Below are 25,536 nucleotides of genomic sequence, written 5' to 3'. Positions count from 1 at the left end.
AAAATACAAAAAGTGTAAAGTAAATAACATTATAGTACAAACTAGATGCAAAAATTTTGCACAAAAAATAATTGCTTTGTTCGAGAGCAATTAACAAGAAATCGGAGTTAACTGCAACAGCTAATTTGATTTACATAGCATCTTAAACGTTGGTAATTACGCAAAATGGAAAATTGCTTGAAAAACACCAGACTAAGATATTTTCTTTCTCACAAGCAAAAAAAGAAAATTAAAACATAAATTCTTCACAAATTTGTACAGCTATTACATAAATAACTCTTCAAATGCATAAAACTACACGAAATAAGCTATAATGATTAGGACATCCACTAAATAATACTGGCATTTGAGCACTGATATCTTAACAATTACTACAACAGATAGAGCACCTTGTATGATTTGCAATAGACAGTTAGTTATTTTTCTTCAAATGTTTATCAATTCAAACGTATATCCAATACCGATTAATACAATTTTGATTAAAACAGTTAACGCGTTATTATTCCATAACTTTAATTTTTCTGGTTTGCCCTGAGTTAGGCCAAAAATTGCAGACACGAGAATAATTACACTGAAGAATTGTTTCTTCCACTTGTAACAGAACAGCTCAAAAAGAGCAGCAGTCCTTATTGTGATTATTACACTGAGGTAGATGAGTTCTCTTCAACCAGGCATCCCAAACCAGGTGCATTTGATCTGCTGGCAAGTCCAACTGGAACTGCTCCAGTAACATTTGCAGCATCAACCAACTCAAATGTGTCTCCTTGCATTAACAGGTTTGCATTGGGAGACCTCGGAGCTGTATCGTTAGAAGAGGTAGAACTCCTGTGATGCGAGTTGGATGATCTCGGCTTCGTTTGGGATACACTCCCCATCTGATCTTTAAATGCTCTCTGTAGCAAGGTGGTCGAGTTTGAACTTAACAGCTGGGATAGTGTGAACTCCTCATGATCACTGCCTTCTTCTCCATCTCTTCCCTCGGTGGACACTTTGACAACCACTTCGCTGCTGCCCCCTTTTATACTAACTTTGTCCCCGACGTCGTCCATACTGACCTCTGAGCTGCCATTCAGCATGTTTCCATCTTCATCATCGTAGAGATCTTCTTCATCGTAAAGATCGAATCCGAAATCATCATCATCATCGTCAAATGGTTCATCGTCATCATAATTGTCAACCTCTTCGTCATAGTCCAAGTCTATGTCTCTCCCATCCATGATAGAACCTCGCAGCTTCTGACCATGACCTCCTTTACCTTCACTGTAATTGTTGTTGTTGTTGCCATTTCCACAATCCTCTTCGTCGCTCGCTACTCCAATTTCTATCTTAACAACAGGTGAATCGACCATTGCAACAGCCGCAGCGGCTGCTTTCTTACGTTTACGAATTTTGGCTTTCTTCCGGCTTTCCTTGGACGAGTAGGTCCTCAGCTTTTTCCTTATAAAATGAGTGACTGCCAGCCATTGAGTGGCTTCCGCATTCTGTTCGACATAATAATCGTCATCCTTGTTAGCTACGAGTGAAGTGTTGCTGTTCTGATTATTCACAAGAAGATGATGACTTTCGATATGGTCCGTGATAGATGTGTAGTCCCGTTCTCTGAACACTACAGCATTGCGTAAAGCTAGAGAGAAAGCTTGGGAGGGTGGACAGCTTTGGTTTAGGAATAGGCCGCTATTTGAAATAGACTGACTGGCCATTAGAGGGTTGTTCATACTGCTACTCAGGCCGACATTCACACTCAACATCCGGTTGAACGGCTGGCTCATTCTTCGCATATAAACCGGCTGGCTCACCTGTCGCTGAATGCTAGCTGAATCTGTGTGGCTTTGGTAAGCAGCTTGATTGTGGTGATTAAGTCCACTATCATCCGGGTAGTCCATCTGTGTTTGCATATCAATATTCGAACCCTGGGCTATAGTTCGAGAAGGTTCTTTTGAGAGTGTCCTGTCCGCTAAATCACCATCACCTTCACCTGTTTCATTATTGGCCAAATAACCTCCACCCCCTGGAGTATTGCCCACATTGCTGTTCTGGAAGTGAGTAGTGATGGTCTGCATCATAGCATACATCACATCCAGTTTCTCATTCGTCACTCTGTTCAGTTCCTCCAGCTGTAGTTCCAGGCCTTGCAGTGCCGCTCTGTTTGCTGTCACTTTCTCGTTCACATCCACAAAGTTGGAGCTTGCAGCTTCAGTCCTGCAACAAAAACAGCTGTTCATCATCATCTTCCATTAACCGAAAAGACATCACTAGAAACGGGAAAAACCAATATCGTTTTGAGGACGAAAAGTAAATTGGTAAGACGGCAAATCGATCAAGCCAAAAAAAACTCATAAAAACTGACAACTAGGACTCCGAAGCATCTTCACAATAAGAGCAATACCTATCTTGTAAAGTTTGAATCAGTACCACAGTTCTCACCTTTTCTTTGCTCTTGATTACAATCCGAAACATTTGGCTTGTTTTGGAGCACTGACTTTTCAAAGATGTGTTAACACATTTTTTCGAGGTATAAACAGGAAAATCCCAGAGTAACAAATTGCATTAGAGTATCTAATTTAGCTTTAGTAGGCTTTTGAGCGTTACGTGCGCTGACGCCGATGGGAAGGCATAAGTTCAAGACAAATTTTTGAAAAAAAGGGGCTTCAATTACCGTCAAAGTTCACAGAGGTTGTGTGCAAGTATCAAATCCTGTTCATGACTATGTTTGGTATCTACATATTTGGTGTCTAACTTCAATAAAAAAGATCAGTGATTTTTGATTTTTTTCGAGCAATTTTGATACTTGTCGTGTTTTTTACCTTTAGGGCCAATAAAACTTTTCAAAAGCTCGCATATGCGTCAATGAAGAGACGTTGGCAGAAGAAGAATAGTTTTGAGGGCAAGATAAAGTATTTTGTAACTTTTCAGTAACATTTGCTACTTTTTTCAAAAAACTGTTTTTGTCATTTTTCCAATGTTTGTCTCCTCTTATATGTCAAGTCAGTTTTATTTTTGTCGACATCCAGTTGTTTTGTAGATTGCGGCGAAAAAGTTTTAGTCATTTTGTTTTTTGAATTCATCTGACCAATGAAGGTTTTGCTGATCGCCTAGCTGCGTTTTTGTGCAGATTTTAGCAGCAAAATAGTGGTTTCTAAGACCTTGACACCGAGAACTTTCAGGGCATTGACAGTTGTTTGACAGTTTACAAAAATATAAAATTGCAAGCTTTAAAAAAATTTTTCTCAAATTTTGTGAAAATATTTTCCGTCTGTTTGGCTGTTAAAGTTCATTTGGTCTGTTCGTCAGGTCAAGATCTTTATTCAATACATAAGACCGTATTTCAGCAACTGTCCTGTTTTTTAAGATGCTTTTTCAGCATTTAAACAGAGCCGGCAGCTGGCCGGAAAATAGCCGCGATAGACGCTTGTGGCCTACCATGAATTGAAACAACTTAAGAAATAAGATTGACAGCTCGACCACCAGCTTTTTAAGAGACCACTAGACTTTTTGGGTTAGATTCGGACTGTCATTTTTATCAGACACATTTGCTCTACGAGGAAAAAGCCCTCATGGAGCTTTTTCAAAATTAATATTCGATATTAAAACTCAAGACTCTATTACTCAGGAATTAGCACATACAAGTTTGGCACTACTTAGATGCACACTATTGACCTTTAATTAGTAATTGTTCAAATAATTAAAATTCTATAAGTGAGTTCAGAAGTCATTTTTTGAGTGAGGTAAGTCACGCAATTGACCTAAAAGCAGAAATGACGTCACGGACACAAATTTTAACTGCAAAGCAGTAAAAGTCACTGAAGTCATTGAAAAAGTCAATTCCAAGAAGTCAGGGTCAGACGAAACAAAAATCTGTTCGACAATAAAAACATAGAAGGCAGATTGCCGAAATAGCTGCGAAACAATAGACCTACGTGCCATATAATAGAGATAGAAACAGATAAAGAGCTAAATTGAAAAAAAAAATGACGCCGCTCAAAAATCTAGGTAAAAAACATTCAGCGATAAATTAATAAAGCTTGTTAAAATTCATTACACTGAAGCCTCTTATTAGGGACCTTTAATGCACATAGGAGCTCCTTTGACCTTAGACAAATTCAAATTAAACTTAAGTTTTAAAGTGCAAAAGTCATTTTATTGAGTGAGGTAAGTCACGTATGATCAAAATCTAATCACGCAAATAACCTAAAAACTTTCGCTAAAGCGAGTGAGAAATGACGTCACGCGCGCAAATGCCGTTAGTGAGAGGAAGCCATTCAGAAAATTTGACTTTTTCAGCTTTGCTGTGTGAACAAATGGAAAACGAAAAAAGAGCGTCAGACGACGAAACAAAAAAAATCAAGAGCTCCGCAATATAGCTACGCTCAGCTTACAGCTTCGCAGCTATAAAAAAAAGGAGCGCAATAATAGCCGCCTGGAATTGCTGACGCGGCTAGTAAAAATCTATAAAGTCTTTTCAGCATTTAGAAATCTATTTTTTAGAGAATGTTGTTTGCGAATTTTATGGAGAATACTTTTTTCGGTTTTGTCCATTGTCATCTCCCTTCCCCTTTCCTCGGCATTCTATTTATGAACACATTTTATGAGGTTGTCCGACTGTTGGTATCAATTTGTTGCAAACTAAGGGTATTACAGGGTCTTTTGTCATTAGTTTTTTAGAGAAGGCCAATATTAGCCCCAGCTATCGCTTTGCGGCTATTAAAAAGAATTCGATGCTCTCAACTTTCTCCACAAGGTATCCTCAATTCATTTCCATTTGAGACAAAATTCAGACGCGAGAGCATAAAGCAGAATAGTTGCAAATAGGACAAAAATAAGATAGTGATAAGCAGTTGCCCGAAAGGGTAGGTCTGTTACTTCTATAGGCAGACACATTCACACACATACATCATTACCTCTCATCGATTAGCCTGATTCTCTCTTCTTTGGACTGTCTGGCGTGGTGCTCTCTCTTGCGCAGGAAGTTGGCCAGACATCTCTCCTCAAACTTGTTCAACTCCATCTCCTCCTCTCGGCTGAGAAACAGCTTCAGACCTCAAAAACAACATCTCAATTTCTTTCAAATGGAGACCGCCTCATCAACACTTCTTGGTAGAGCTTTATTCAGTTCAAACATTCTGGCTTGGGTTTCAGGGGGCGCCAGTATCTCTAAAGCAAAATCGTAACTCCGCTCGTGTAGAAAATGGTATAACTGACAAGTAATCGCAAAACCGCAACAAAACAGTTTGACATAATCACCGTTTCTACTTTTTAAAGGTAGGCGGATGCCTTTATAAATGCTACTCTTAATCCCAGATGTGTACCTTTGTCGTAAGCGTGCAGTTTGTGTCTCTTGACTAGCCAGCGGCCCAGGATAGAGATGTAAGCAAATATGGTGAGAGGGGGGGGCACGAATGGCTTGGTCTCGTGGTGCATGATCACATAGTACCTCTGGTACTTCCACACTTCCTTCGTGACAGAACGCACTTGGTTGTATGTATTGCTGAAACAACATAAACAATTAAAAGTTTTATTGCATGGCTTAAACTGTCCAGCAAAAAAAATGTTAAATGAAAGGATCCATTATAAAAAAAACGACTAACGTCGGGCGAATTGCTCTCAAACGACTGGCGAGCGGTTGGTTTCGTCAGATCTGCAGTTTAGGGAGGCTAGCTTTATCTAAATTGAAAAGGTCGTGGGGTGAGCATGGGGGATCGCGCGGGGGGGGGGGGGGGGTTGAGCGCGATGGGTTGTGTTGAAAGAGGTGGAAGGGGGTTGTTGAAAGATGGGATGTGTTGAAAAAAGGCAGAGAACTTTTTGATCAGGGGTCTGGTTGGTGCTGAGGTAGCAACAGAAGATTAACAGAAGTTTTCAACTGTTACGAAGGAACAACAGTGGTCAAAGAAACAGTTCAGGCATATCGTTCCAAAAGGAACTACTATATTATCAGCCTTTTGTAAGCACCCCTAACAACCCCCACACCCCCCCCCCTTGTGTCAGTGAAGAAAGCTGATTAGCTCGATTGTCAGACGTCCAACCGCATCACCACTACCACACACACAGTCAAAACTAACTGAAGCCTGAACACCAGCACAGAGTTTTTCTGGTGACGCCCTAACCAAGCTTGAACCCCTTCCAATCAACAAAGTTACGCAACGACACTTTTTTTTTCAAAAAATTGAACACCAAGATGAAAGCAGCCTACTTTGCCAGAATGCCAAAAAGAATAACGCAGTAATTTAAGCAAAAGGTGGTTAGAGCGAAAATTTATTTAAAATGTGCAAACGATGAGACTTACTTGACTTAGGAAATTTATGTGAAGCAAGAAGCGTTATGACAAGGCAGAAAAGCGTTTTCAGAAATCGAGGCAACATGCTATGAACGTTGAACACACAAATGGACGACGACCAAAATGACCAGTACATCGGAAAAATCACAGAGACCTGGAACCAGATTGACGACATGAAAAAGCGAATTCAGAATCAATCGTCCCCAGAGTAAATTTCTGTATCAGTAACAAACAATCATGTCAGCAATGGAACAACAACAGCAGCAAACTTAACAGTTGAAACAACAGGTGAAAACAAATGTCAACAACAACGCAACAAATACCACACAACAACAAGCGTCAAACAGCAAAAGTTCAACCGCAAATCGATTGGAAAACAGCAACCTATGCGAATATTGCAACATCGGCAGTTTTTGGAAAACCAGATCAGCTTATGCAACCATCATTGACAAAGAACGGCAACGGCTAACTCAAAGTTTAAAAATTACTCTAAAGACATTAACTACAGTTCTCTTCGTGTCTTAACATTTATACAAACCTTCTGCCGAATCAGTTCTCAAGTTGGATCACCAACAATTCGATGGGCACCTGAGTAAATGACGTTCATAACCAAGATGATATTGACTCTTCAAGGGCTCAATATCGAAGCTGACATTAAGAGCACTACCATTTTCAAGCATGAAACTGACAAGATTCATTACAGTGACCAATTCAAGTGAGTAGTAGTAGGTGAGCAAAGCTGGGGGGGGGGGGGGGGGGGGTAAAAGGAAGTACCTATGTATTAAGATTAGGTATAGCCCATTTTCCCTCAAATTCCAAGGATGTACCTCACAGCATGATACCCACGCTGTTCACACGAGGGGGATTAGCAAGTTAATCCCTTAATATTAAATTAGGTCATTTACTCATTCCCATATTGCACTTTAATAATGTAAATTTCCAAAGACGTACCTCACAGCATGACACCCAAGCTGTTCTCTCAAAGGGGATTAGTTAGGTAATGTTTTAATATTAAATTAGATAGGGTGACTCATTTACACTTACGTACGGTTTACGTGATTTTCAAAAGTGTACCTCACAGCATGATACCCACGCTGTTCACACGAGGGGGATTAGCAAGTAAATCCCTTAATATTAAATTAGGTCATTTACTCATTCCCATATTGCACTTTAATAATGTAAATTTCCAAAGACGTACCTCACAGCATGACACCCAAGCTGTTCTCTCAAAGGGGATTAGTTAGGTAATGTTTTAATATTAAATTAGATAGGGTGACTCATTTACACTTACGTACGGTTTACGTGATTTTCAAAAGTGTACCTCACAGCATGATACCCAAGCTGTTCACACGAAGGGGATTAGCAAGACAGTGCCTTAACAAATTAGTAAGGACATTGACCCCCTACCATATTACAGTTTACTAATGTAAATTTCCAAAGACGTACCTCACAGCATGACAGCCAAGCTGTTCACACTAAAGAGATTAGCAAGACAGTGCCTTAACAACGAATCAGTAAGGCCATTGACCCCCTACCATTTTACAGTTTAATACTGTAAATTTTCGAAAGTGTACCTCACAGCATGATACCCAAGCTGTTCACACTAAAGGGATTAGCAAGACAGTGCCTTAACATCGAATCAGTAAGGCCATTGACCCCCTACCATATTACAGTTTACAAATGTAAATTTCCAAAAACGTACCTCACAGCATGACACCCAAGCTGTTCACACTAAAGGGATTAGCAAGACAGTGCCTTAACAACGAATCAGTAAGGTCATTGACCCCCTACCATTTTACACTTTAATAATGTAAATTTCCAAAGATGTACCTCCTCACAGCATGATACCCAAGCTGTTCACACGAAGGGGATAAGAAAGATAGTGCCTTAACAAATTCGGTCATTTACCCCTTTCCAAATTACACTTTACTAACGTCAGATTTCAATGACGTACCTAACAGCATGATAGCCACGCTGTTCACACGATGGGGATTAGCAAGATAGTACCTTAACAACAAATCAGTAAGGTCATTGACCCCCTACCATATTACACCTTAATAATGTAAATTTCCCAAGACGTACCTCACAGCATGATACCCACGCTGATCGCACGAAGGAGATTTGCAAGAGAATCTCTTAGTAACAAAATAGTAAGGTCAATTACCCATTCCCATATTACACTTTACTAATGTAAAATTCAAAAGCTGTACCTCAGTGCATGATACCCAAGCTGTTCACAGGAAGGGGATTAATGAGATAATGCCTTAACATCAAATCTGTAAGGTCATTGACCCCCTACCAAATTACACTTTAATAATATAAATTTTCAAAGATGTACCTCACAGCATGATACCCAAGCTGTTCATGCGAAAAGAATTAGCAAGATAGTACTTTAATAATCATTTAGATGACTCATCGACAGTTAAGTAGGGTTTACGTGAATTTCAAAGACGTACCTCACAGCATGATACCCCAGCTATTCACACGAAGGGGATTAGCAAGACAGGGGGGATAAAAAGATGTACCTATCTATAAAGATTCCGTATAGCCCATTTTCCCTCATATCCCAAAGACGTACCTCACAGCGTGATACCCACGCTGTTCACACGAGGGGGATTAGTCAGATAATCCCTTAATATTAAATTAGTAAGGTAATTTACCCCTTCCCATAAAAGACGTACCTCAGAGCATGATACCTAAGCTGTTCACCCCATCCTCGCTAAAAATACCCAATTCTTGAAAAAAGAAATTCTTACCAAAAAATTACCAATTCTTGGCAAAAAATACACAATTATTGCCAAAAAATACCCAATTATTGCCAAAAATGTCCAATTCTTGCCACAAATACCCAATTCATGCTTAAAAAATATCTATTTCTTGAAAAAAAACACAATTGCTAAAAATACCCTATTCTTGAAATAAACACCCAATTCTTGCCAAAAACATACCAATTCTTGGCAGAAAACACACAATTCTTGGTGAAAAAACAACCAATTCTTACCAAAAATACCCAATTATTACCAAAAATTCCCAATTATTATTAAAAATTACCCAATTGTTGCCAAAAATTACCCAATTCTTGCAAAAAATACCCAAATCTGACGAAATTTTTCAAAAACTTTACCAGAAACTACCCAATACTAAAAAAATAACCATTTCTTACCAAAAATACTTCATTTTTGCCACAAAAAACATATTTGCTAACAAAAAACCCAATTCTATTAAAAACTGTCCAATTGCTGCCACTTATAATTACCACAAAGTAGCTAAATTTAGTCAAAAATACTCAATTTTTACACGCTTTTTTAGTATTGTCGAAAAACAATCAAATATTGTAAAGAATAACAAAATGTTTTCAAATATTTATCGAAAATATATCAAAAATTAGACAACTTAACATCATCATCTGTATTTATTTAATTTCTATCTGACAATCCATTTATTTAGTGATCTTTCAAACATCAATTTTGACATCTTCTTTTGTAAAGGCGAATCTTCTCAGGTGATCGATAGAGGTTTTTTGAGTACAACTTCATCGAACTTTTCACTATCGTTAGAAATAAGTCATAAAATGTATCAATTAAATCATAGTACCATAAAAATTACGTCCTACTATCTTCGCAATTACGGACAAATAGATGATTTCATAATTGCATGGGGGCAGTGTCCTCTTTAGAACAAAATTAAGATCAATTACGTCTTAGGATTGGAACAATTACCGAATTACAGAAACCTAGATATCCTATGTGGTCATTGAACTCATGTGAACAAAGTCTATACCATACTACTTACGATATGATGATTCATACTTTATCTAAGCATACACAACTCACGTGATTGAGGTCTCACTCATAGTACCGTAATAATTACGTCACTATTGCGTCATAATGATGTCATCTTTATCATAGTGTACAAACAAAAGTACAACTCATTTTACTTCTTTTCCTTCTCTTCAACAACTTAACTATAATTAGCTTTTGTTCTTTTCTTGAGACAATTTGAAGCGCTTTTTGTTACCAGCCTAAGTTGACAACTATAAACTCTTCAGCGAAGATTCTTCATCTCTAGGACCTCTTCCTATTTCCCATTCCAAGTAAGTCTGTTCTGTTATAAAATATGAGAACCAACCAAAAAAAGCGAATAAATGGCTATTATAATCATGGTACTCATTCGCAAATAGCATAGGAATGCTTCAGAGAGAAAGATTTAGCGATTATGGTTATAGGGGCAATTTTGCTTTAACTTTAGTTCATTTAGGATTTCAACCGTCTTGAACCAAACAAAGGCTGGAATGATGAATATCAAATCTGTGAAATTGAACGAAAATCTCAAAGTCCACTTCTTCTTCCCCGACTTCAATGATGATGTAGCAATTATAAAAGAGAGAAAAACGTGCTTCGGAAGGGTAGCTGATCCTCCATTCTCAATTCCGAGGCAGCTTCTGGTCTTCATTGTTGCTATCGAGAATTTGCCTGAAGTCTCTGTACCATACAAACAGACAACTGTAGACTTTTACAAAAACCACCACAATGAAAACACAACTTTACAAGTCTCGGACACCATGGAACTAAGCAGATCAGTCCGTGCGCAATTCTGTGATTATGAGTTGTCCCATAGAGCAATACATGAAAATCAACGAGGATTTTTTGAGGAGGAGAGGGAACTTAAATTCCTCTGGTGTGTTTCTGACGAGTATGACGATTTGCCGGAGCAGAAACCTGATCGGGATTGTGACGAGTGGGAAAATGGGTCACTGACAGAGAGTATTATTGCAAGTATAGAAGCGAACGCACTTGGCCTCAAGTTTGACAACAAAAAATTTGACAAGGCAGTCCCCTTTTTGTGTTTTTCTACAGAAACTGAACAAGAAACCATGAAAGAAGTACAAGAGACATCAACGGTTGAAAATACTTCACTGGAGTCTGTCAAAACCATCCTCAGTAGAGTAGTCGACGAATGTGCAGATAATCGGGATCATTTTTTTTCTCCTGATGCAACTGAAGCCAGATCTGAAAAAACTTCCCTCAAATGTGAGAACCTGCGTATTGTACACAAAAGACAGTCAAGAGAAGGGCTCTTGTTGTCAATAACCCTGAGAGAGAGGGAAGTAGAAAGTCAGAAGTTGATGAGAACGAAGAAAAATGTGTCCTCCATCGAGCAAATTGAGACGACATACTGAGTTATATGGTAACTAAACTAGCAATCTGAGAAGTTTTCCATTGGCTGATTATTTTTGTTTGTATTTCCTGTCTAATTTCAAATCTGATACTAGTATTTTTTTGTGATGAATGATTGACTAATTATTTTGAAATACTGTGTTTCTACACTCAGAAAAGCTGAAGCTCATGTATGCTTTTGAATTAATACTTTGATACTAATATTTAATTGAGCTTTAAAAATGCATTTTCGAAAACAATTTTTATCAAAAGTTCAATTTTGAATTCAAAAATTTCTCGACAAATGCTTGCTTTGGAAATATTTTTTTTTAAAAGTGAGGGTTAATAGTCGTTGCAGAGACTGTGAAGTTGGTTGGAAGTCGTTTGGATGGAAATGATCTGGTTATCAGACAATGGACCGTAGTCGACATACGACCACAAAATATCTGAAAGGTTCTCATGCGGATAGGTTTTTTTAACAACAGGTTTTTCAAGTCCCTGAATGAGCTGAAAGACCAGATTTTTGAGGTCGGAATGAGCAAGACACGTATTCAACATAAAGAACCAATATTTCTTGGGTTCTTTATCCTCCTGTACGCCAAAATTACAATGTTGCAACTTAAATACATTTTCTAATCCTCTTTCTGCAATCCAAACAAATATGAGTTGATTGAAATGGATACTGACAGTCTTTGCTTGGCACGTAGTGAGGAAAAATTTGACGAATTCAGTTGACCAGAAATGCATCCATTGTGGTACTGGATGATGCAAAGCAATTGCAGTGAAAATTTCGCAGCAGACTTTAGCAACAATTCTTTACGACGAATACTATGCAATAATCATGGAAACTTTGATAAGGGAACACCTGGTTTTTCTAAAGAAGAATTTTTGGTAAAGATTTTTAGATATAGATGCATACATATCATTAATAATAAAATTTACAATTTTTGTAAGTGGAAAACCATTTCCATTAGTTTTTTATTGTTTTGAATAAAAATTGTTTTACTAAAGGAATTTTTTTTAAAAAAATGTAAATTTTATTAGGTTTTTAACAAAAAAAATGTAAATTTTGATGTTTTTTATTTTTTTAATGAAAAAATAAATAAATTGAAAATTTTACATGAAAAAAAGTCCAAAAACTGAAAAAATGTAAAAATAGAAAAATAAAAAACAACAAAATTTACATTTTTGGTTAAAAACTTTATGTAAAAAACGACATTTCTGAAAAAAAATTATTTTTGTAAAACAACATTTTTTAATAAAAAAAAACAATTAAATTGAAAATTTTACATGAAAACTTCCAAAACTGAAAAATGGAAAAATAGAAAAAATAAAAAACAACAAAATATACATTTTTGGTTGAAAACCTTATGTAAAAAGCGGCATTTTTGAAAAAAAAATTTTTTTAGTAAAACAACACTTTTTAATGAAAAATTAACTTGAAAATTTTACATGAAAAAAATTCTAAAACTAAAAAAACGTAAATTAGAAAATTTAAAAACAAACAAATTGACATTTTTGGTTAAAAACCTTAAGTTAAAAACGACATTTTTTTAAAAAAATTTATTTTAGTAAAACAACATTTTTTAATAAAAATACAATTGAATTAAAAAATTTACGTGAAAAAAGTTCCAAAACTGAAAAATGGAAAAAGTAGAAAAAAAAACAACAACATATATACTTTTGGTTAAAACCTTATGTAAAAGACAACATTTGAAAAAATTTTCTCAGGTAAAACAACAATTTTGAATAAAAAATGAATTGAAAATTTTACATGAAAAAAAAACTTCAAAAACTGAAAAATGTAAAATATAGAAAAATAAAAAACATCAAAATTTACATTTTTTTTGTTAAAAACCTTATAAAATTCACATTTTTTTAAAAAAAATTCCTTTTGTAAAACAAATTTTATTCAAAACAATAAAAAACTAATGGAAATGGTTTTCCACTTACAAAAATTGTAAATTTTATTTCTTGGGTTCTTTATCCTCCTGTACGCCAAAATTACAATGTTGCAACTTAAATACATTTTCTAATCCTCTTTCTGCAATCCAAACAAATATGAGTTGATTGAAATGGATACTGACAGTCTTTGCTTGGCACGTAGTGAGGAAAAATTTGACGAATTCAGTTGACCAGAAATGCATCCAATTGTGGTACTGGATGATGCAAAGCAATTGCAGTGAAAATTTCGCAGCAGACTTTAGCAACAATTCTTTACGACGAATACTATGCAATAATCATGGAAACTTTGATAAGGGAACACCTGGTTTTTCTAAAGAAGAATTTTTGGTAAAGATTTTTAGATATAGATGCATACATATCATTAATAATAAAATTTACAATTTTTGTAAAGGAAAACCATTTCCATTAGTTTTTTATTGTTTTGAATAAAAATTGTTTTACAAAATGAATTTTTTTAAAAAAAATGTAAATTTTATAAGGTTTTTAACAAAAAAAATGTAAATTTTGATGTTTTTTATTTTTTTAATGAAAAAATAAATAAATTGAAAATTTTACATGAAAAAAAGTCCAAAAACTGAAAAAATGTAAAAATAGAAAAATAAAAAACAACAAAATTTACATTTTTGGTTAAAAACTTTATGTAAAAAACGACATTTCTGAAAAAAAAATTATTTTTGTAAAACAACATTTTTTAATTAAAAAAAACAATTAAATTGAAAATTTTACATGAAAACTTCCAAAACTGAAAAATGGAAAAATAGAAAAAATAAAAAACAACAAAATATACATTTTTGGTTGAAAACCTTATGTAAAAAGCGGCATTTTTGAAAAAAAATTATTTTAGTAAAACAACACTTTTTAATGAAAAATTAACTTGAAAATTTTACATGAAAAAAATTCTAAAACTAAAAAAAAACGTAAATATAGAAAAGTTAAAAACAAACAAATTTACATTTTTGGTTAAAAACCTTAAGTTAAAAACGACATTTTTTAAAAAAAATTTATTTTAGTAAAACAACATTTTTTAATAAAAATACAATTGAATTAAAAAATTTACATGAAAAAAGTTCCAAAACTGAAAAATGGAAAAAATAGAAAAATAAAAAACAACAACATATATACTTTTGGTTAAAACCTTATGTAAAAGACAACATTTGAAAAAATTTTCTCAGGTAAAACAACAATTTTGAATAAAAAAATGAATTGAAAATTTTACATGAAAAAAAAACTTCAAAAACTGAAAAATGTAAAATATAGAAAAATAAAAAACATCTAAATTTACATTTTTTTTGTTAAAAACCTTATAAAATTCACATTTTTTTTTAAAAAATTCCTTTTGTAAAACAAATTTTTATTCAAAACAATAAAAAAAAACTAATGGAAATGGTTTTCCACTTACAAAAATTGTAAATTTTATTATTAATGATATGCATGCATCTATATCTAAAAATCTTTACCAAAAATTCTTCTTTAGAAAAACCAGGTGTTCCCTTATCAAAGTTTCCATGAATATTGCATAGTATTCGTCGTAAAGAATTGTTGCTAAAGTCTGCTGCGAAATTTTCACTGCAATTGCTTTGCATCATCCAGTACCACAATGGATGCATTTCTGGTCAACTGAATTCGTCAAACTTTTCCTCACTACGTGCCAAGCAAAGACTGTCAGTATCCATTTCAATCAACTCATATTTGTTTGGATTGCAGAAAGAGGATTAGAAAATGTATTTAAGTTGCAACATTGTAATTTTGGCGTACAGGAGGATAAAGAACCCAAGAAATATTGGTTCTTTATGTTCAATACGTGTCTTGCTCATTCCTACCTCAAAAATCTGGTCTTTCAGCTCATTCAGGGAATTGAAAAACCTGTTGTTAAAAAAACCTATCCGCATGAGAACCTTTCAGATATTTTGTGGTCGTATGTCGACTACGGTCCATTGTCTGATAACCAGATCATTTCCATCCCAACGACTTCCAACCAACTTCACAGTCTCTGCAACGACTATTAACCCACACTTTTGAAAAAAAAAACGATATTTCCAAAGCAAGCATTTGTCGAGAAATTTTTGAATTCAAAATTGAACTTTTGATAAAAATTGTTTTCGAAAATGCATTTTTAAAACTCAATTAAATATTAGTATCAAAGTATTATTTCAAAAGCATACATGAGCTTCAGCTTTTCTGAGTGTAGAAACACAATATTTCAAATTATTAGTCAATCATTCATCACAAAAAATACTAGTATCAGATTTGAAATTATACAGGAAATACAAACAAAAATAATCAGCCAATGGAAAACTTCTCAGATTGCTAGTTTAGTTACCATATAACTCAGTATGTCGTCTCAATTTGCTCAATGGAGGACACATTTTTTCTTCGTTCTCATCAACTTCTGACTTTCTACTTCCCTCTCTCTCAGGGTTATTGACAACAAGAGCCCTTCTCTTGACTGTCTTTTGTGTACAATACGCAGGTTCTCACATTTGAGGGAAGTTTTTTCAGATATTGCTTCAGTTGCATCAGGAGAAAAAAATGATCCCGATTATCTGCACATTCGTCGACTACTCTACTGAGGATGGTTTTGACAGACTCCAGTGAAGTATTTTCAACCGTTGATGTCTCTTGTACTTCTTTCATGGTTTCTTGTTCAGTTTCTGTAGAAAAACACGAAAAGGGGACTGCCTTGTCAACTTTTTTGTTGTCAAACTTGAGGCCAAGTGCGTTCGCTTCTTCTATACTTGCAATAATACTCTCTGTCAGTGACCCATTTTCCCACTCGTCACAATCCCGATCAGGTTTCTGCTCCGGCAAATCGTCATACTCGTCAGAAACACACAAGAGGAATTTAAGTTCCGTCTCCTCCTCAAAAAATCCTCGTTGGTTTTCATGTATTGCTCTATAGGACAACTCATAATCACAGAATTGCGCACGGACTGATCTGCTTAGTTCCATGGTGTCCGAGACTCGTAAAGTTGTGTTTTCATTGTGGTTTTTGTAAAAGTCTACAGTTGTCTGTTTGTATGGTACAGAGACTTCAGGCCCCATCCGCAAAATTGCCCCTATAACCATAATCGCTAAATCTTTCTCTCTGAAGCATTCCTATGCTATTTGCGAATGAGTACCATGATTATAATAGCCATTTATTCACTTTTTATGGTTGGTTCTCATATTTTATAACAGAACAGACTTACTTGGAATGGGAAATAGGAAGAGGTCCTAGAGATGAAGAATCTTCGCTGAAGAGTTTATAGTTGTCAACTTAGGCTGGTAACAAAAAGCGCTTCAAATTGTCTCAAGAAAAGAACAAAAGCTAGTTATAGTTGTTAAGTTGTTGAAGAGAAGGAAAAGAAGTAAAATGAGTTGTACTTTTGTTTGTACACTATGATAAAGATGACATCATTATGACGCAATAGTGACGTAATTATTACGGTACTATGAGTGAGACCTCAATCACGTGAGTTGTGTATGCTTAGATAAAGTATGAATCATCATATCGTAAGTAGTATGGTATAGACTTTGTTCACATGAGTTCAATGACCACATAGGATATCTAGGTTTCTGTAATTCGGTAATTGTTCCAATCCTAAGACGTAATTGATCTTAATTTTGTTCTAAAGAGGACACTGCCCCCATGCAATTATGAAATCATCTATTTGTCCGTAATTGCGAAGATAGTAGGACGTAATTTTTATGGTACTATGATTTAATTGATACATTTTATGACTTATTTCTAACGATAGTGAAAAGTTCGATGAAGTTGTACTCAAAAAACCTCTATCGATCACCTGAGAAGATTCACCTTTACAAAAGAAGATGTCAAAATTGATGTTTGAAAGATCACTAAATAAATGGATTGTCAGATAGAAATTAAATAAATACAGATGATGATGTTAAGTTGTCTAATTTTTGATATATTTTCGATAAATATTTGAAAACATTTTGTTATTCTTTACAATATTTGATTGTTTTTCGACAATACTAAAAAAGCGTGTAAAAATTGAGTATTTTTGACTAAATTTAGCTACTTTGTGGTAATTATAAGTGGCAGCAATTGGACAGTTTTTAATAGAATTGGGTTTTTTGTTAGCAAATATGTTTTTTGTGGCAAAAATGAAGTATTTTTTGGTAAGAAATGGTTATTTTTTTAGTATTGGGTAGTTTCTGGTAAAGTTTTTGAAAAATTTCGTCAGATTTGGGTATTTTTTGCAAGAATTGGGTAATTTTTGGCAACAAATGGGTAATTTTTAGTAATAATTGGGAATTTTTGGTGTGTTTTCTGCCAAGAATTGGTATGTTTTTGGCAAGAACTGGGTGTTTATTTCAAGAATAGGGTATTTTTAGCAATTGTGTTTTTTTCAAGAAATAGATATTTTTTAGCATGAATTGGGTATTTGTGGCAAGAATTGGACATTTTTGGCAATAATTGGGTATTTTTTGGCAATAATTGTGTATTTTTTGCCAAGAATTGGTAATTTTTTGGTAAGAATTTCTTTTTTCAAGAATTGGGTATTTTTAGCGAGGATGGGGTGAACAGCTTAGGTATCATGCTCTGAGGTACGTCTTTTATGGGAAGGGGTAAATTACCTTACTAATTTAATATTAAGGGATTATCTGACTAATCCCCCTCGTGTGAACAGCGTGGGTATCACGCTGTGAGGTACGTCTTTGGGATATGAGGGAAAATGGGCTATACGGAATCTTTATAGATAGGTACATCTTTTTATCCCCCCTGTCTTGCTAATCCCCTTCGTGTGAATAGCTGGGGTATCATGCTGTGAGGTACGTCTTTGAAATTCACGTAAACCCTACTTAACTGTCGATGAGTCATCTAAATGATTATTAAAGTACTATCTTGCTAACTCTTTTCGCATGAACACCTTGGGTATCATGCTGTGAGATACATCTTTGAAAATTTATATTATTAAAGTGTAATTTGGTAGGGGGTCAATGACCTTACAGATTTGATGTTAAGGCATTATCTCGTTAATCCCCTTCCTGTGAACAGCTTGAATATCATGCACTGAGGTACAGCTTTTGAATTTTACATTAGTAAAGTGTAATATGGGAATGGGTAATTGACCTTACTATTTTGTTACTAAGAGATTCTCTTGCAAATCTCCTTCGTGCGATCAGCGTGGGTATCATGCTGTGAGGTACGTCTTGGGAAATTTACATTATTAAGGTGTAATATGGTAGGGGGTCAATGGCCTTACTGATTCGATGTTAAGGCACCGTCTTGCTAATCCCTTTAGTGTGAACAGCTTGGGTATCATGCTGTGAGGTACACTTTTGAAAATTTACATTATTAAAGTGTAAAATGGTAGGGGGTCAATGGCCTTACTGATTCGTTGTTAAGGCACTGTCTTGCTAATCTCTTTAGTGTGAACAGCTTGGCTGTCATGCTGTGAGGTACGTCTTTGGAAATTTACATTAGTAAACTGTAATATGGTAGGGGGTCAATGTCCTTACTAATTTGTTAAGGCACTGTCTTGCTAATCCCCTTCGTGTGAACAGCTTGGGTATCATGCTGTGAGGTACACTTTTGAAAATCACGTAAACCGTACGTAAGTGTAAATGAGTCACCCTATCTAATTTAATATTAAAACATTACCTAACTAATCCCCTTTGAGAGAACAGCTTGGGTGTCATGCTGTGAGGTACGTCTTTGGAAATTTACATTATTAAAGTGCAATATGGGAATGAGTAAATGACCTAATTTAATATTAAGGGATTAACTTGCTAATCCCCCTCGTGTGAACAGCGTGGGTATCATGCTGTGAGGTACACTTTTGAAAATCACGTAAACCGTACGTAAGTGTAAATGAGTCACCCTATCTAATTTAATATTAAAACATTACCTAACTAATCCCCTTTGAGAGAACAGCTTGGGTGTCATGCTGTGAGGTACGTCTTTGGAAATTTACATTAAAGTGCAATATGGGAATGAGTAAATGACCTAATTTAATATTAAGGGATTAACTTGCTAATCCCCCTCGTGTGAACAGCGTGGGTATCATGCTGTGAGGTACATCCTTGGAATTTGAGGGAAAATGGGCTATACCTAATCTTAATACATAGGTACTTCCTTTTACCCCCCCCCCCCCCCCCCCCCAGCTTTGCTCACGTTATACTACTCAAGTGCAATCAGTCTATTGCGACAAAAGTTCATCAATTAACACAAGCAGACTTCAACAAATCACCTAAGGAATTGCTGCAGTTCAGAGACGCTCAAGACATTACAGTAGCAGCACCGTTCACAATAAACAATCAGCAGCTCACAAACTGGAAACCAGAGCTATTCGAATACAATGAGAAAAAAACAGCCATTCCAAACGGGCCAAAACAACAGACACACACCACAGTAGAGCAATAGTCAGACCGGCAAAAGCAGCAGAATACAGCAACCATAGATATTAAGAGCAAACAGCAACAACAATCAACTTCCAGTCAGAGTTGCCAACGACGGAAACCATCAATTATTTCTTTGTCTAACTTTTGGGGAAAAATGACAAACAACTAGATATTAACCAAATCTTTGCATGAACTGCTTAGGAAAAACCACTCCGCCATCGACAGGCCTTCCACTTAAAATCGTCGGTAACAAGGGTCTGGCCAGCAACATAGGGCAAATGTTGCTGACCAGCCAACAGAATGCTACATGGGGCAAATGAAAGCTATGAAAGAGCAGCAACAACTAAACGACCAGAAAACATATATCGCGTAAACGAAAACTTTTCCGCAGTCAGAAAGCAGCGGCACAGCAATGACAAAACAAAACGACAAAATTTCTTTTAGATTATTTCGATTTCACTCCATTACGACGAGCCATAACGAGCATTTAGTTCAAACCTACACCTTCATTGCCCCGGGATGGAATTTTAATAATTATGCTTGCCAGGCAATCGCAGCAGCTCCGTTTTGAGAAGCAGACACGTCAGCAACTTATCCTGGAAGGAAAAAACGGGAGATCTCAAAACTTTTTAAGAAAGATACACAACGTGAACGACTCAACAAAGAACGTTTTTGAAAACGTCAACTAATTCAAGTTGCCGCCGCACCAGAGATATTGCGAACTCAAACCAACCATCTCAAGCACTTCATCATGCCAACGTTAAACAACTTCATAATACTGTAATATTGATGTCAAAAATCATATAGGACAGCAACATTTTACCTTTTATCACCAATAAGAGGGGACTAAGGGCCCTCATCAGCACCCAGTCCAAGTCTCTTCAAACTAGGATGAACTATCTCCGGAACCCATGACGACTTAGACCAACATACAATGCACCACACAGCTGTTTTGCAGCAACTGTCTTAACTAGGATAACCACCTTGACGGGAAAAATTGGAAATGGGGGAAAGCAAATTACACAAAATTAGAAACGAAATAAATCATGGCATCCAGAAGTTTTGATAGCCAAACAAAAATCTGCTCAAAACATGCAGGAGATAAGCCGATTGACGATAAGATAGGACTGTGGAGAGATAAAAACAGTTTGCCAGACAACAAATCGCAGGAATTTACTCATGTCAACCATCTATTCAGCGTACTACCGAAAGAGCCGCAGCGTTATAGAAAACGTAGTGGGGGGATACAAGCAGACTTCGAAAAAATTTAACCATCGCGAAGAGGAGTGTAATGCCACTAAGCGGCTAAAAATGATGTTACAAGAGCTTATTATACGTTAACACTTAGATAAAAAAAAACAATTTTGTTGAGCCTTTGATTTACCTTTTTGTAATTAACTGCTGCAGATTAAGTGAGCGGGGGATCTGCGATATGAGGCGCAGTAAATTTTTGTAGCCATTACGCAAAAATTTTTAATTAGCTTTTTGTAGAAATTAGGCAAAACAATTAAAACATTGAAAGATGGTACTTAAATTTCCCATGACGCTATAGAGTACTGTAAGGACCCTAACAGTTGCCATTACAAGAGAATAGTTTAACAAAAATAGTGAACAAAAAGCTTTTCAATATTGTTCATTTGCAGCATTTCAGTTTAGTTCCATCTTACAATTATGGCAACATTTTGCTCAACGTTTCCAGCGCCCCATAGATGCAAACTACCAAGAACAAAGAAATTTCTTTAAAAAATTTTAAACTGTTCACCATGTCCGCTATAGCCTTTCGAGAAAATTCTTTTTTTTGATATATAACCGAAGGATTTAAAAATAACATAAATGGTTAAAAACTAGTACACTTTACTTTATGCTCTAGTTCATGGACAATTGTTAGGGATACTTGCGTACTTTATATCGTTGAGTAGCCTCTATGTGAGTACTGATGGTTTTTATTTTATTTTACCACTTTTTTGTCTGATGCTTAGAGACTTTTTCGCGCTTGACTTTTGCGTGATTTGTATTGCTCCCCTTCAGACTATTAGCCACTAACGTGCGATGGTATATTAGGGAAAAGTTCGATTTGGCGAAGCCAAATTTTGTAGGCATTAGGCTAAAATTTTTCAATTAAGTTTGCGTAAATTAGGTGAAAACCTATCAAAACGCTAAAAGATTACGGCACTTAAAAGGCTAAAGTGTCGTCGTCTTTTAGCGTTTTGATAGGTTTTCGCCAAACTTTCGCATTGAAACTTACTTAATTGAAAAATTTTAAGCCTAATGGCTACAAAATTTGGCTTCGCCAAATCGAACTTTCCCCTAATATACCATCTCACGTTAGTGGCTTACAGTCTGAACGGGAGCAATTTAAATCACGCAAAAGTCTAGCGTGAAAATGCAATAAACTAGGAAATCAGGAAGTCAAGCGCGAAAAAGTGGTAATCAACAAATATAAAAAACCATCAGTACTCACATAATTGCTATAAACTTTGTTCGAAAACTATAAAACAGTGCCAAGAGTTTAAAATATAGCTGCCAGATTGCCAGAAAATAGCCGCCACAGATTCGTAGATCTGCAGTCTCAGAAAAAAAACAGTAAAAGACAGATCAAAAAATTCGTCTTTTCATTGAGGGCTGATCTGTTATATTTTGATTAAAAATCTGTGTAAGTTATTGCTTCCTCTATTAGCTGCTCTCAAATAACCTTCATTTAGAGTGACACACACCCATTTGACCTTATCTCTTTAAATTAAAGTAAACAAAAGTCAATTTCAAAGTGAGGAAGTCATTTTTGCGAGTGAGGTAAGTCAAGTGACCAAAAATTTATACACGCGAATGAACAAAAAGACTCGTTCCACTAAGAACGACAAACGACGTCACGCATGCAATTCAGTTGAAATTGCATGAACGAATGAACAAAACGAGTGGATGGGACCTCATATGATCGTAACAAAAATTTTGACGAAAAAAAAACATAGGACAAGTCCTGACGTACAATTCAAAGAATTTTCATTGACTTAACAAAAAACTAGACCTAGAACGGACTATGAGTGAATTGCAAAAACCATTTCTAAAAAAACTGATAAAAAAGACACAAAAACAGAAAATCAACGTCATAATGCCGATAGCGAAAAAAACTACTAGCGAGAAATGTAAATTGATTCTAACAAGAAAAAACTAGGCCAAGAAAGAACCATGAATGAAAAAAATTGGACCCCAGAAACGGAAAAAACAGTAAAAATCAAAGTGAAATTGCCGCACGTGATCAAAAAAACCACTAGCGAGAAAGTGAATTTTAGTTTCAAGCAACGTTTTATCACTCTACTCTAAAATTAGCGCAAAAATTATTCACGCCGCAAAACCACTCGCTTTTTCGCTCCACTTCCTGTTTCGGCGTGACCAAAATCACTACTCCAATTTGACGTCAAAAATCATGAAAATGTGTGAACAGATCTTAAAAAAACAGCCGGAAGAATGCCGGAAACGACTCGAAGGAGAAAATTGCCCATACTTACGACTAAACAACTAGAACAACTATTGTGAAACCTGAACATCCACAAACGCCATAAAAAATTTGAGGAAGAATAGAAACGGCATTCAAAAACATTGAAGAAGAAAAACTTAATGAGTTTTTAAAATAGTACAAGGAAACATAAAGCCGAGTACAATTCCTTTGCAATTAGGGCAATGAAAAGCTTGCAAAACAATGGGCAAGTCATAGTAGGCTACGAAACTTGTCTAAGACTAAAAAAAGAGAAAATCTACAAAAAATAAGAAAAATGGTTTAAAATTTTTCAATTTCTCTGTCAATTTTCCTAAGAAAAAAAATGATTTACACCAATAAAACTTTAGTCAATTGGTATCTGAATATTCCTTAAGTAACAAGCTTCTATTCCCACTTGAAGCATTAAAACAAAAAAAAAACAGGCAAAAAATCATTAAATTTCGTCTGAAAATAAGCAAAACCGATCAAAAACCTCCAAATTAGCATTAACTCATATTAACTACTTGAAACCTAAAATTCCTATCAAAACAAGCCTAAAACTAATACAGTATCATAATCAAACCTCATAACCGCCAAAAGTTGCAAAAAAACTTGCTTTTGAAAGCCGCACATGAACGAAAAAATTTCGCTCGCATAGAGAAAATTTTTTCACACATCAATTTTTCTTGCTCTCTCAAAAACAGCGGTATGAACAAAAACCACTCTCTTTTCGCTCCGGACTTCACTTTTGTTCGGCACCAAAATCTTTCCAAATTTTTTCACGCGTTTCATTTCCCGCTTCAAAAATCACTCCAATAAAATTGATTTAAAAAGGACTTCTCCAATACTCCTCTTCGAGTAGTAAAAAAGACAGCGCCCCAATACAATTCAAATTCTTTGAATTGTAAAAAACCAAGAGAAGGCCAATAATAGCCCCAGCTATCGCTGTGTGGTTATTAAAAAAAGTTAGTGGATTAGTTACTTGAATACAGCGATTAGGAGATTGACGAGCAGGATATTCTCCACCAGTAGGTAGACGGACATCAGTGCTGGCTCTATCCAGTGTCCAGTCACACACTCTGGACTGTGTTCTGTCCCACACTCGGGTGCAATCTCAGCTGCGTAGACCTCTGAAAAGCTCAAAATTTGAGTTTCGGTGAGAACGCCTCTTAGAACGCTTAACATAACCGACTGATTTACAGATTATCACATAGCTGTTCGAAAAAATAAACAGCTCAAATTGCACAACCGATATCAAAACTTCGAATATTGCTATTCTTTACCTTATTTTATGCTTCTAGCTAACTTTGGCGCACCGTGTACTTTCTACACAATTTGGGCCTAAGCAAATAGCAGATCAACTAATTTTCCATTTTTATACTGTTACTCTAACTAGGTCACAAAAAATGTACAAAAAAGGTAAAGATATCACAAAACTGTCAAACACTGCGCTGTTTTCAACGTTTAATTTTCCAGGCCCGCAGTCGATTGTATGGCATGATGCATGTCTTAGTGAACTCAATTTGCTGCACCAGCTCTCAATTAGAGATTCACTGGCTCTAAGGGCGCCAAAAATTATTACCAGAATCTGAAAAAAAATAAACAACGAAAACTTATCGGCAACCCTTTTTGGATCCAATAAGTTATGCTGTATAATATTATGCTGCTTCTTATACGTAGGCTGAAAAGTGAAACTAGAACCGTAAATCGACTAGTATCTTTTTGCAATTGAAAATTTGTTTTTTATTGGTGATTACAGTGCAGAAGTAAGAGTGGTGTGGTATCGTGTAGTGATAGTGATGGTGGTGACTAACCCCCATATATCATGAAGTAGGGATGGAAGAATATGTCTCTGATGTTCTCCCATCTGAATGGCTCGTTGGGATTGAGGATGCTCTGTCTCACTGTCCCATAGCATGTCAGTACCAGGAACATGAACACCATGAACGAAATCATGTCCATCATCTGAACAAAAGAATTATCACAATCAGAAATACTTGTGGCACTACTTCCACATACCACACCATATTGATTAGCAGAGAAAGCACCATTGAATAGTCTTGTTCATATTTGCCAATAAAACCCCCGTCAAACCATGGCTTACTTTACTGAACAATCAGACCCAATTGATATCCATTCATGTCCGGGAAGTAAGACTGAAGTTGGCGGCAACAGGAAAAACATAACCGACTAAACGTCGGACGAATTGCTCTCGAACGACTAGTGGGAGCTCTAATCAATTTCAGCCTGCTTCAGTCGGGGGGGGGGGGGCTAAATGGGACTAAGAAGTTCAATAGTGGGCTTCAAATAACCACAATAAGAGG

At 35.7% G+C, this 25,536-nt stretch overlaps 1 protein-coding gene across 4 annotated transcripts in view; it reads right to left on the bottom strand.

The window, feature by feature from the left end:
- Positions 1-224: 224 nt before the first annotated feature.
- Positions 225-25,536, bottom strand: part of LOC142343325 (transient receptor potential cation channel subfamily M member 1-like) — a 100,246-nt gene continuing 74,934 nt past the window's right edge. For all 4 annotated transcript variants that reach the window (XM_075395160.1, XM_075395163.1, XM_075395161.1 and 1 more), the window contains 5 exons: positions 25,027-25,177; positions 24,195-24,342; positions 5,307-5,485; positions 4,899-5,037; positions 225-2,199 (listed from right to left, as the gene is read on the bottom strand). In XM_075395160.1, coding sequence (XP_075251275.1) covers positions 639-2,199; positions 4,899-5,037; positions 5,307-5,485; positions 24,195-24,342; positions 25,027-25,177 — 2,178 coding nt within the window. In that variant the 3' untranslated portion in view covers positions 225-638. The remainder of the gene's footprint in view (positions 2,200-4,898; positions 5,038-5,306; positions 5,486-24,194; positions 24,343-25,026; positions 25,178-25,536) is intronic.

The sequence above is a fragment of the Convolutriloba macropyga genome, chromosome 7 (genome assembly GCF_964194025.1).
Source record: "Convolutriloba macropyga chromosome 7, txConMacr16.3, whole genome shotgun sequence".
NCBI lineage: Eukaryota > Metazoa > Xenacoelomorpha > Acoela > Convolutidae > Convolutriloba > Convolutriloba macropyga.
Note: the sequence above shows the minus strand (reverse complement) of the source record. Positions and strands in the feature narration are given on the sequence as shown.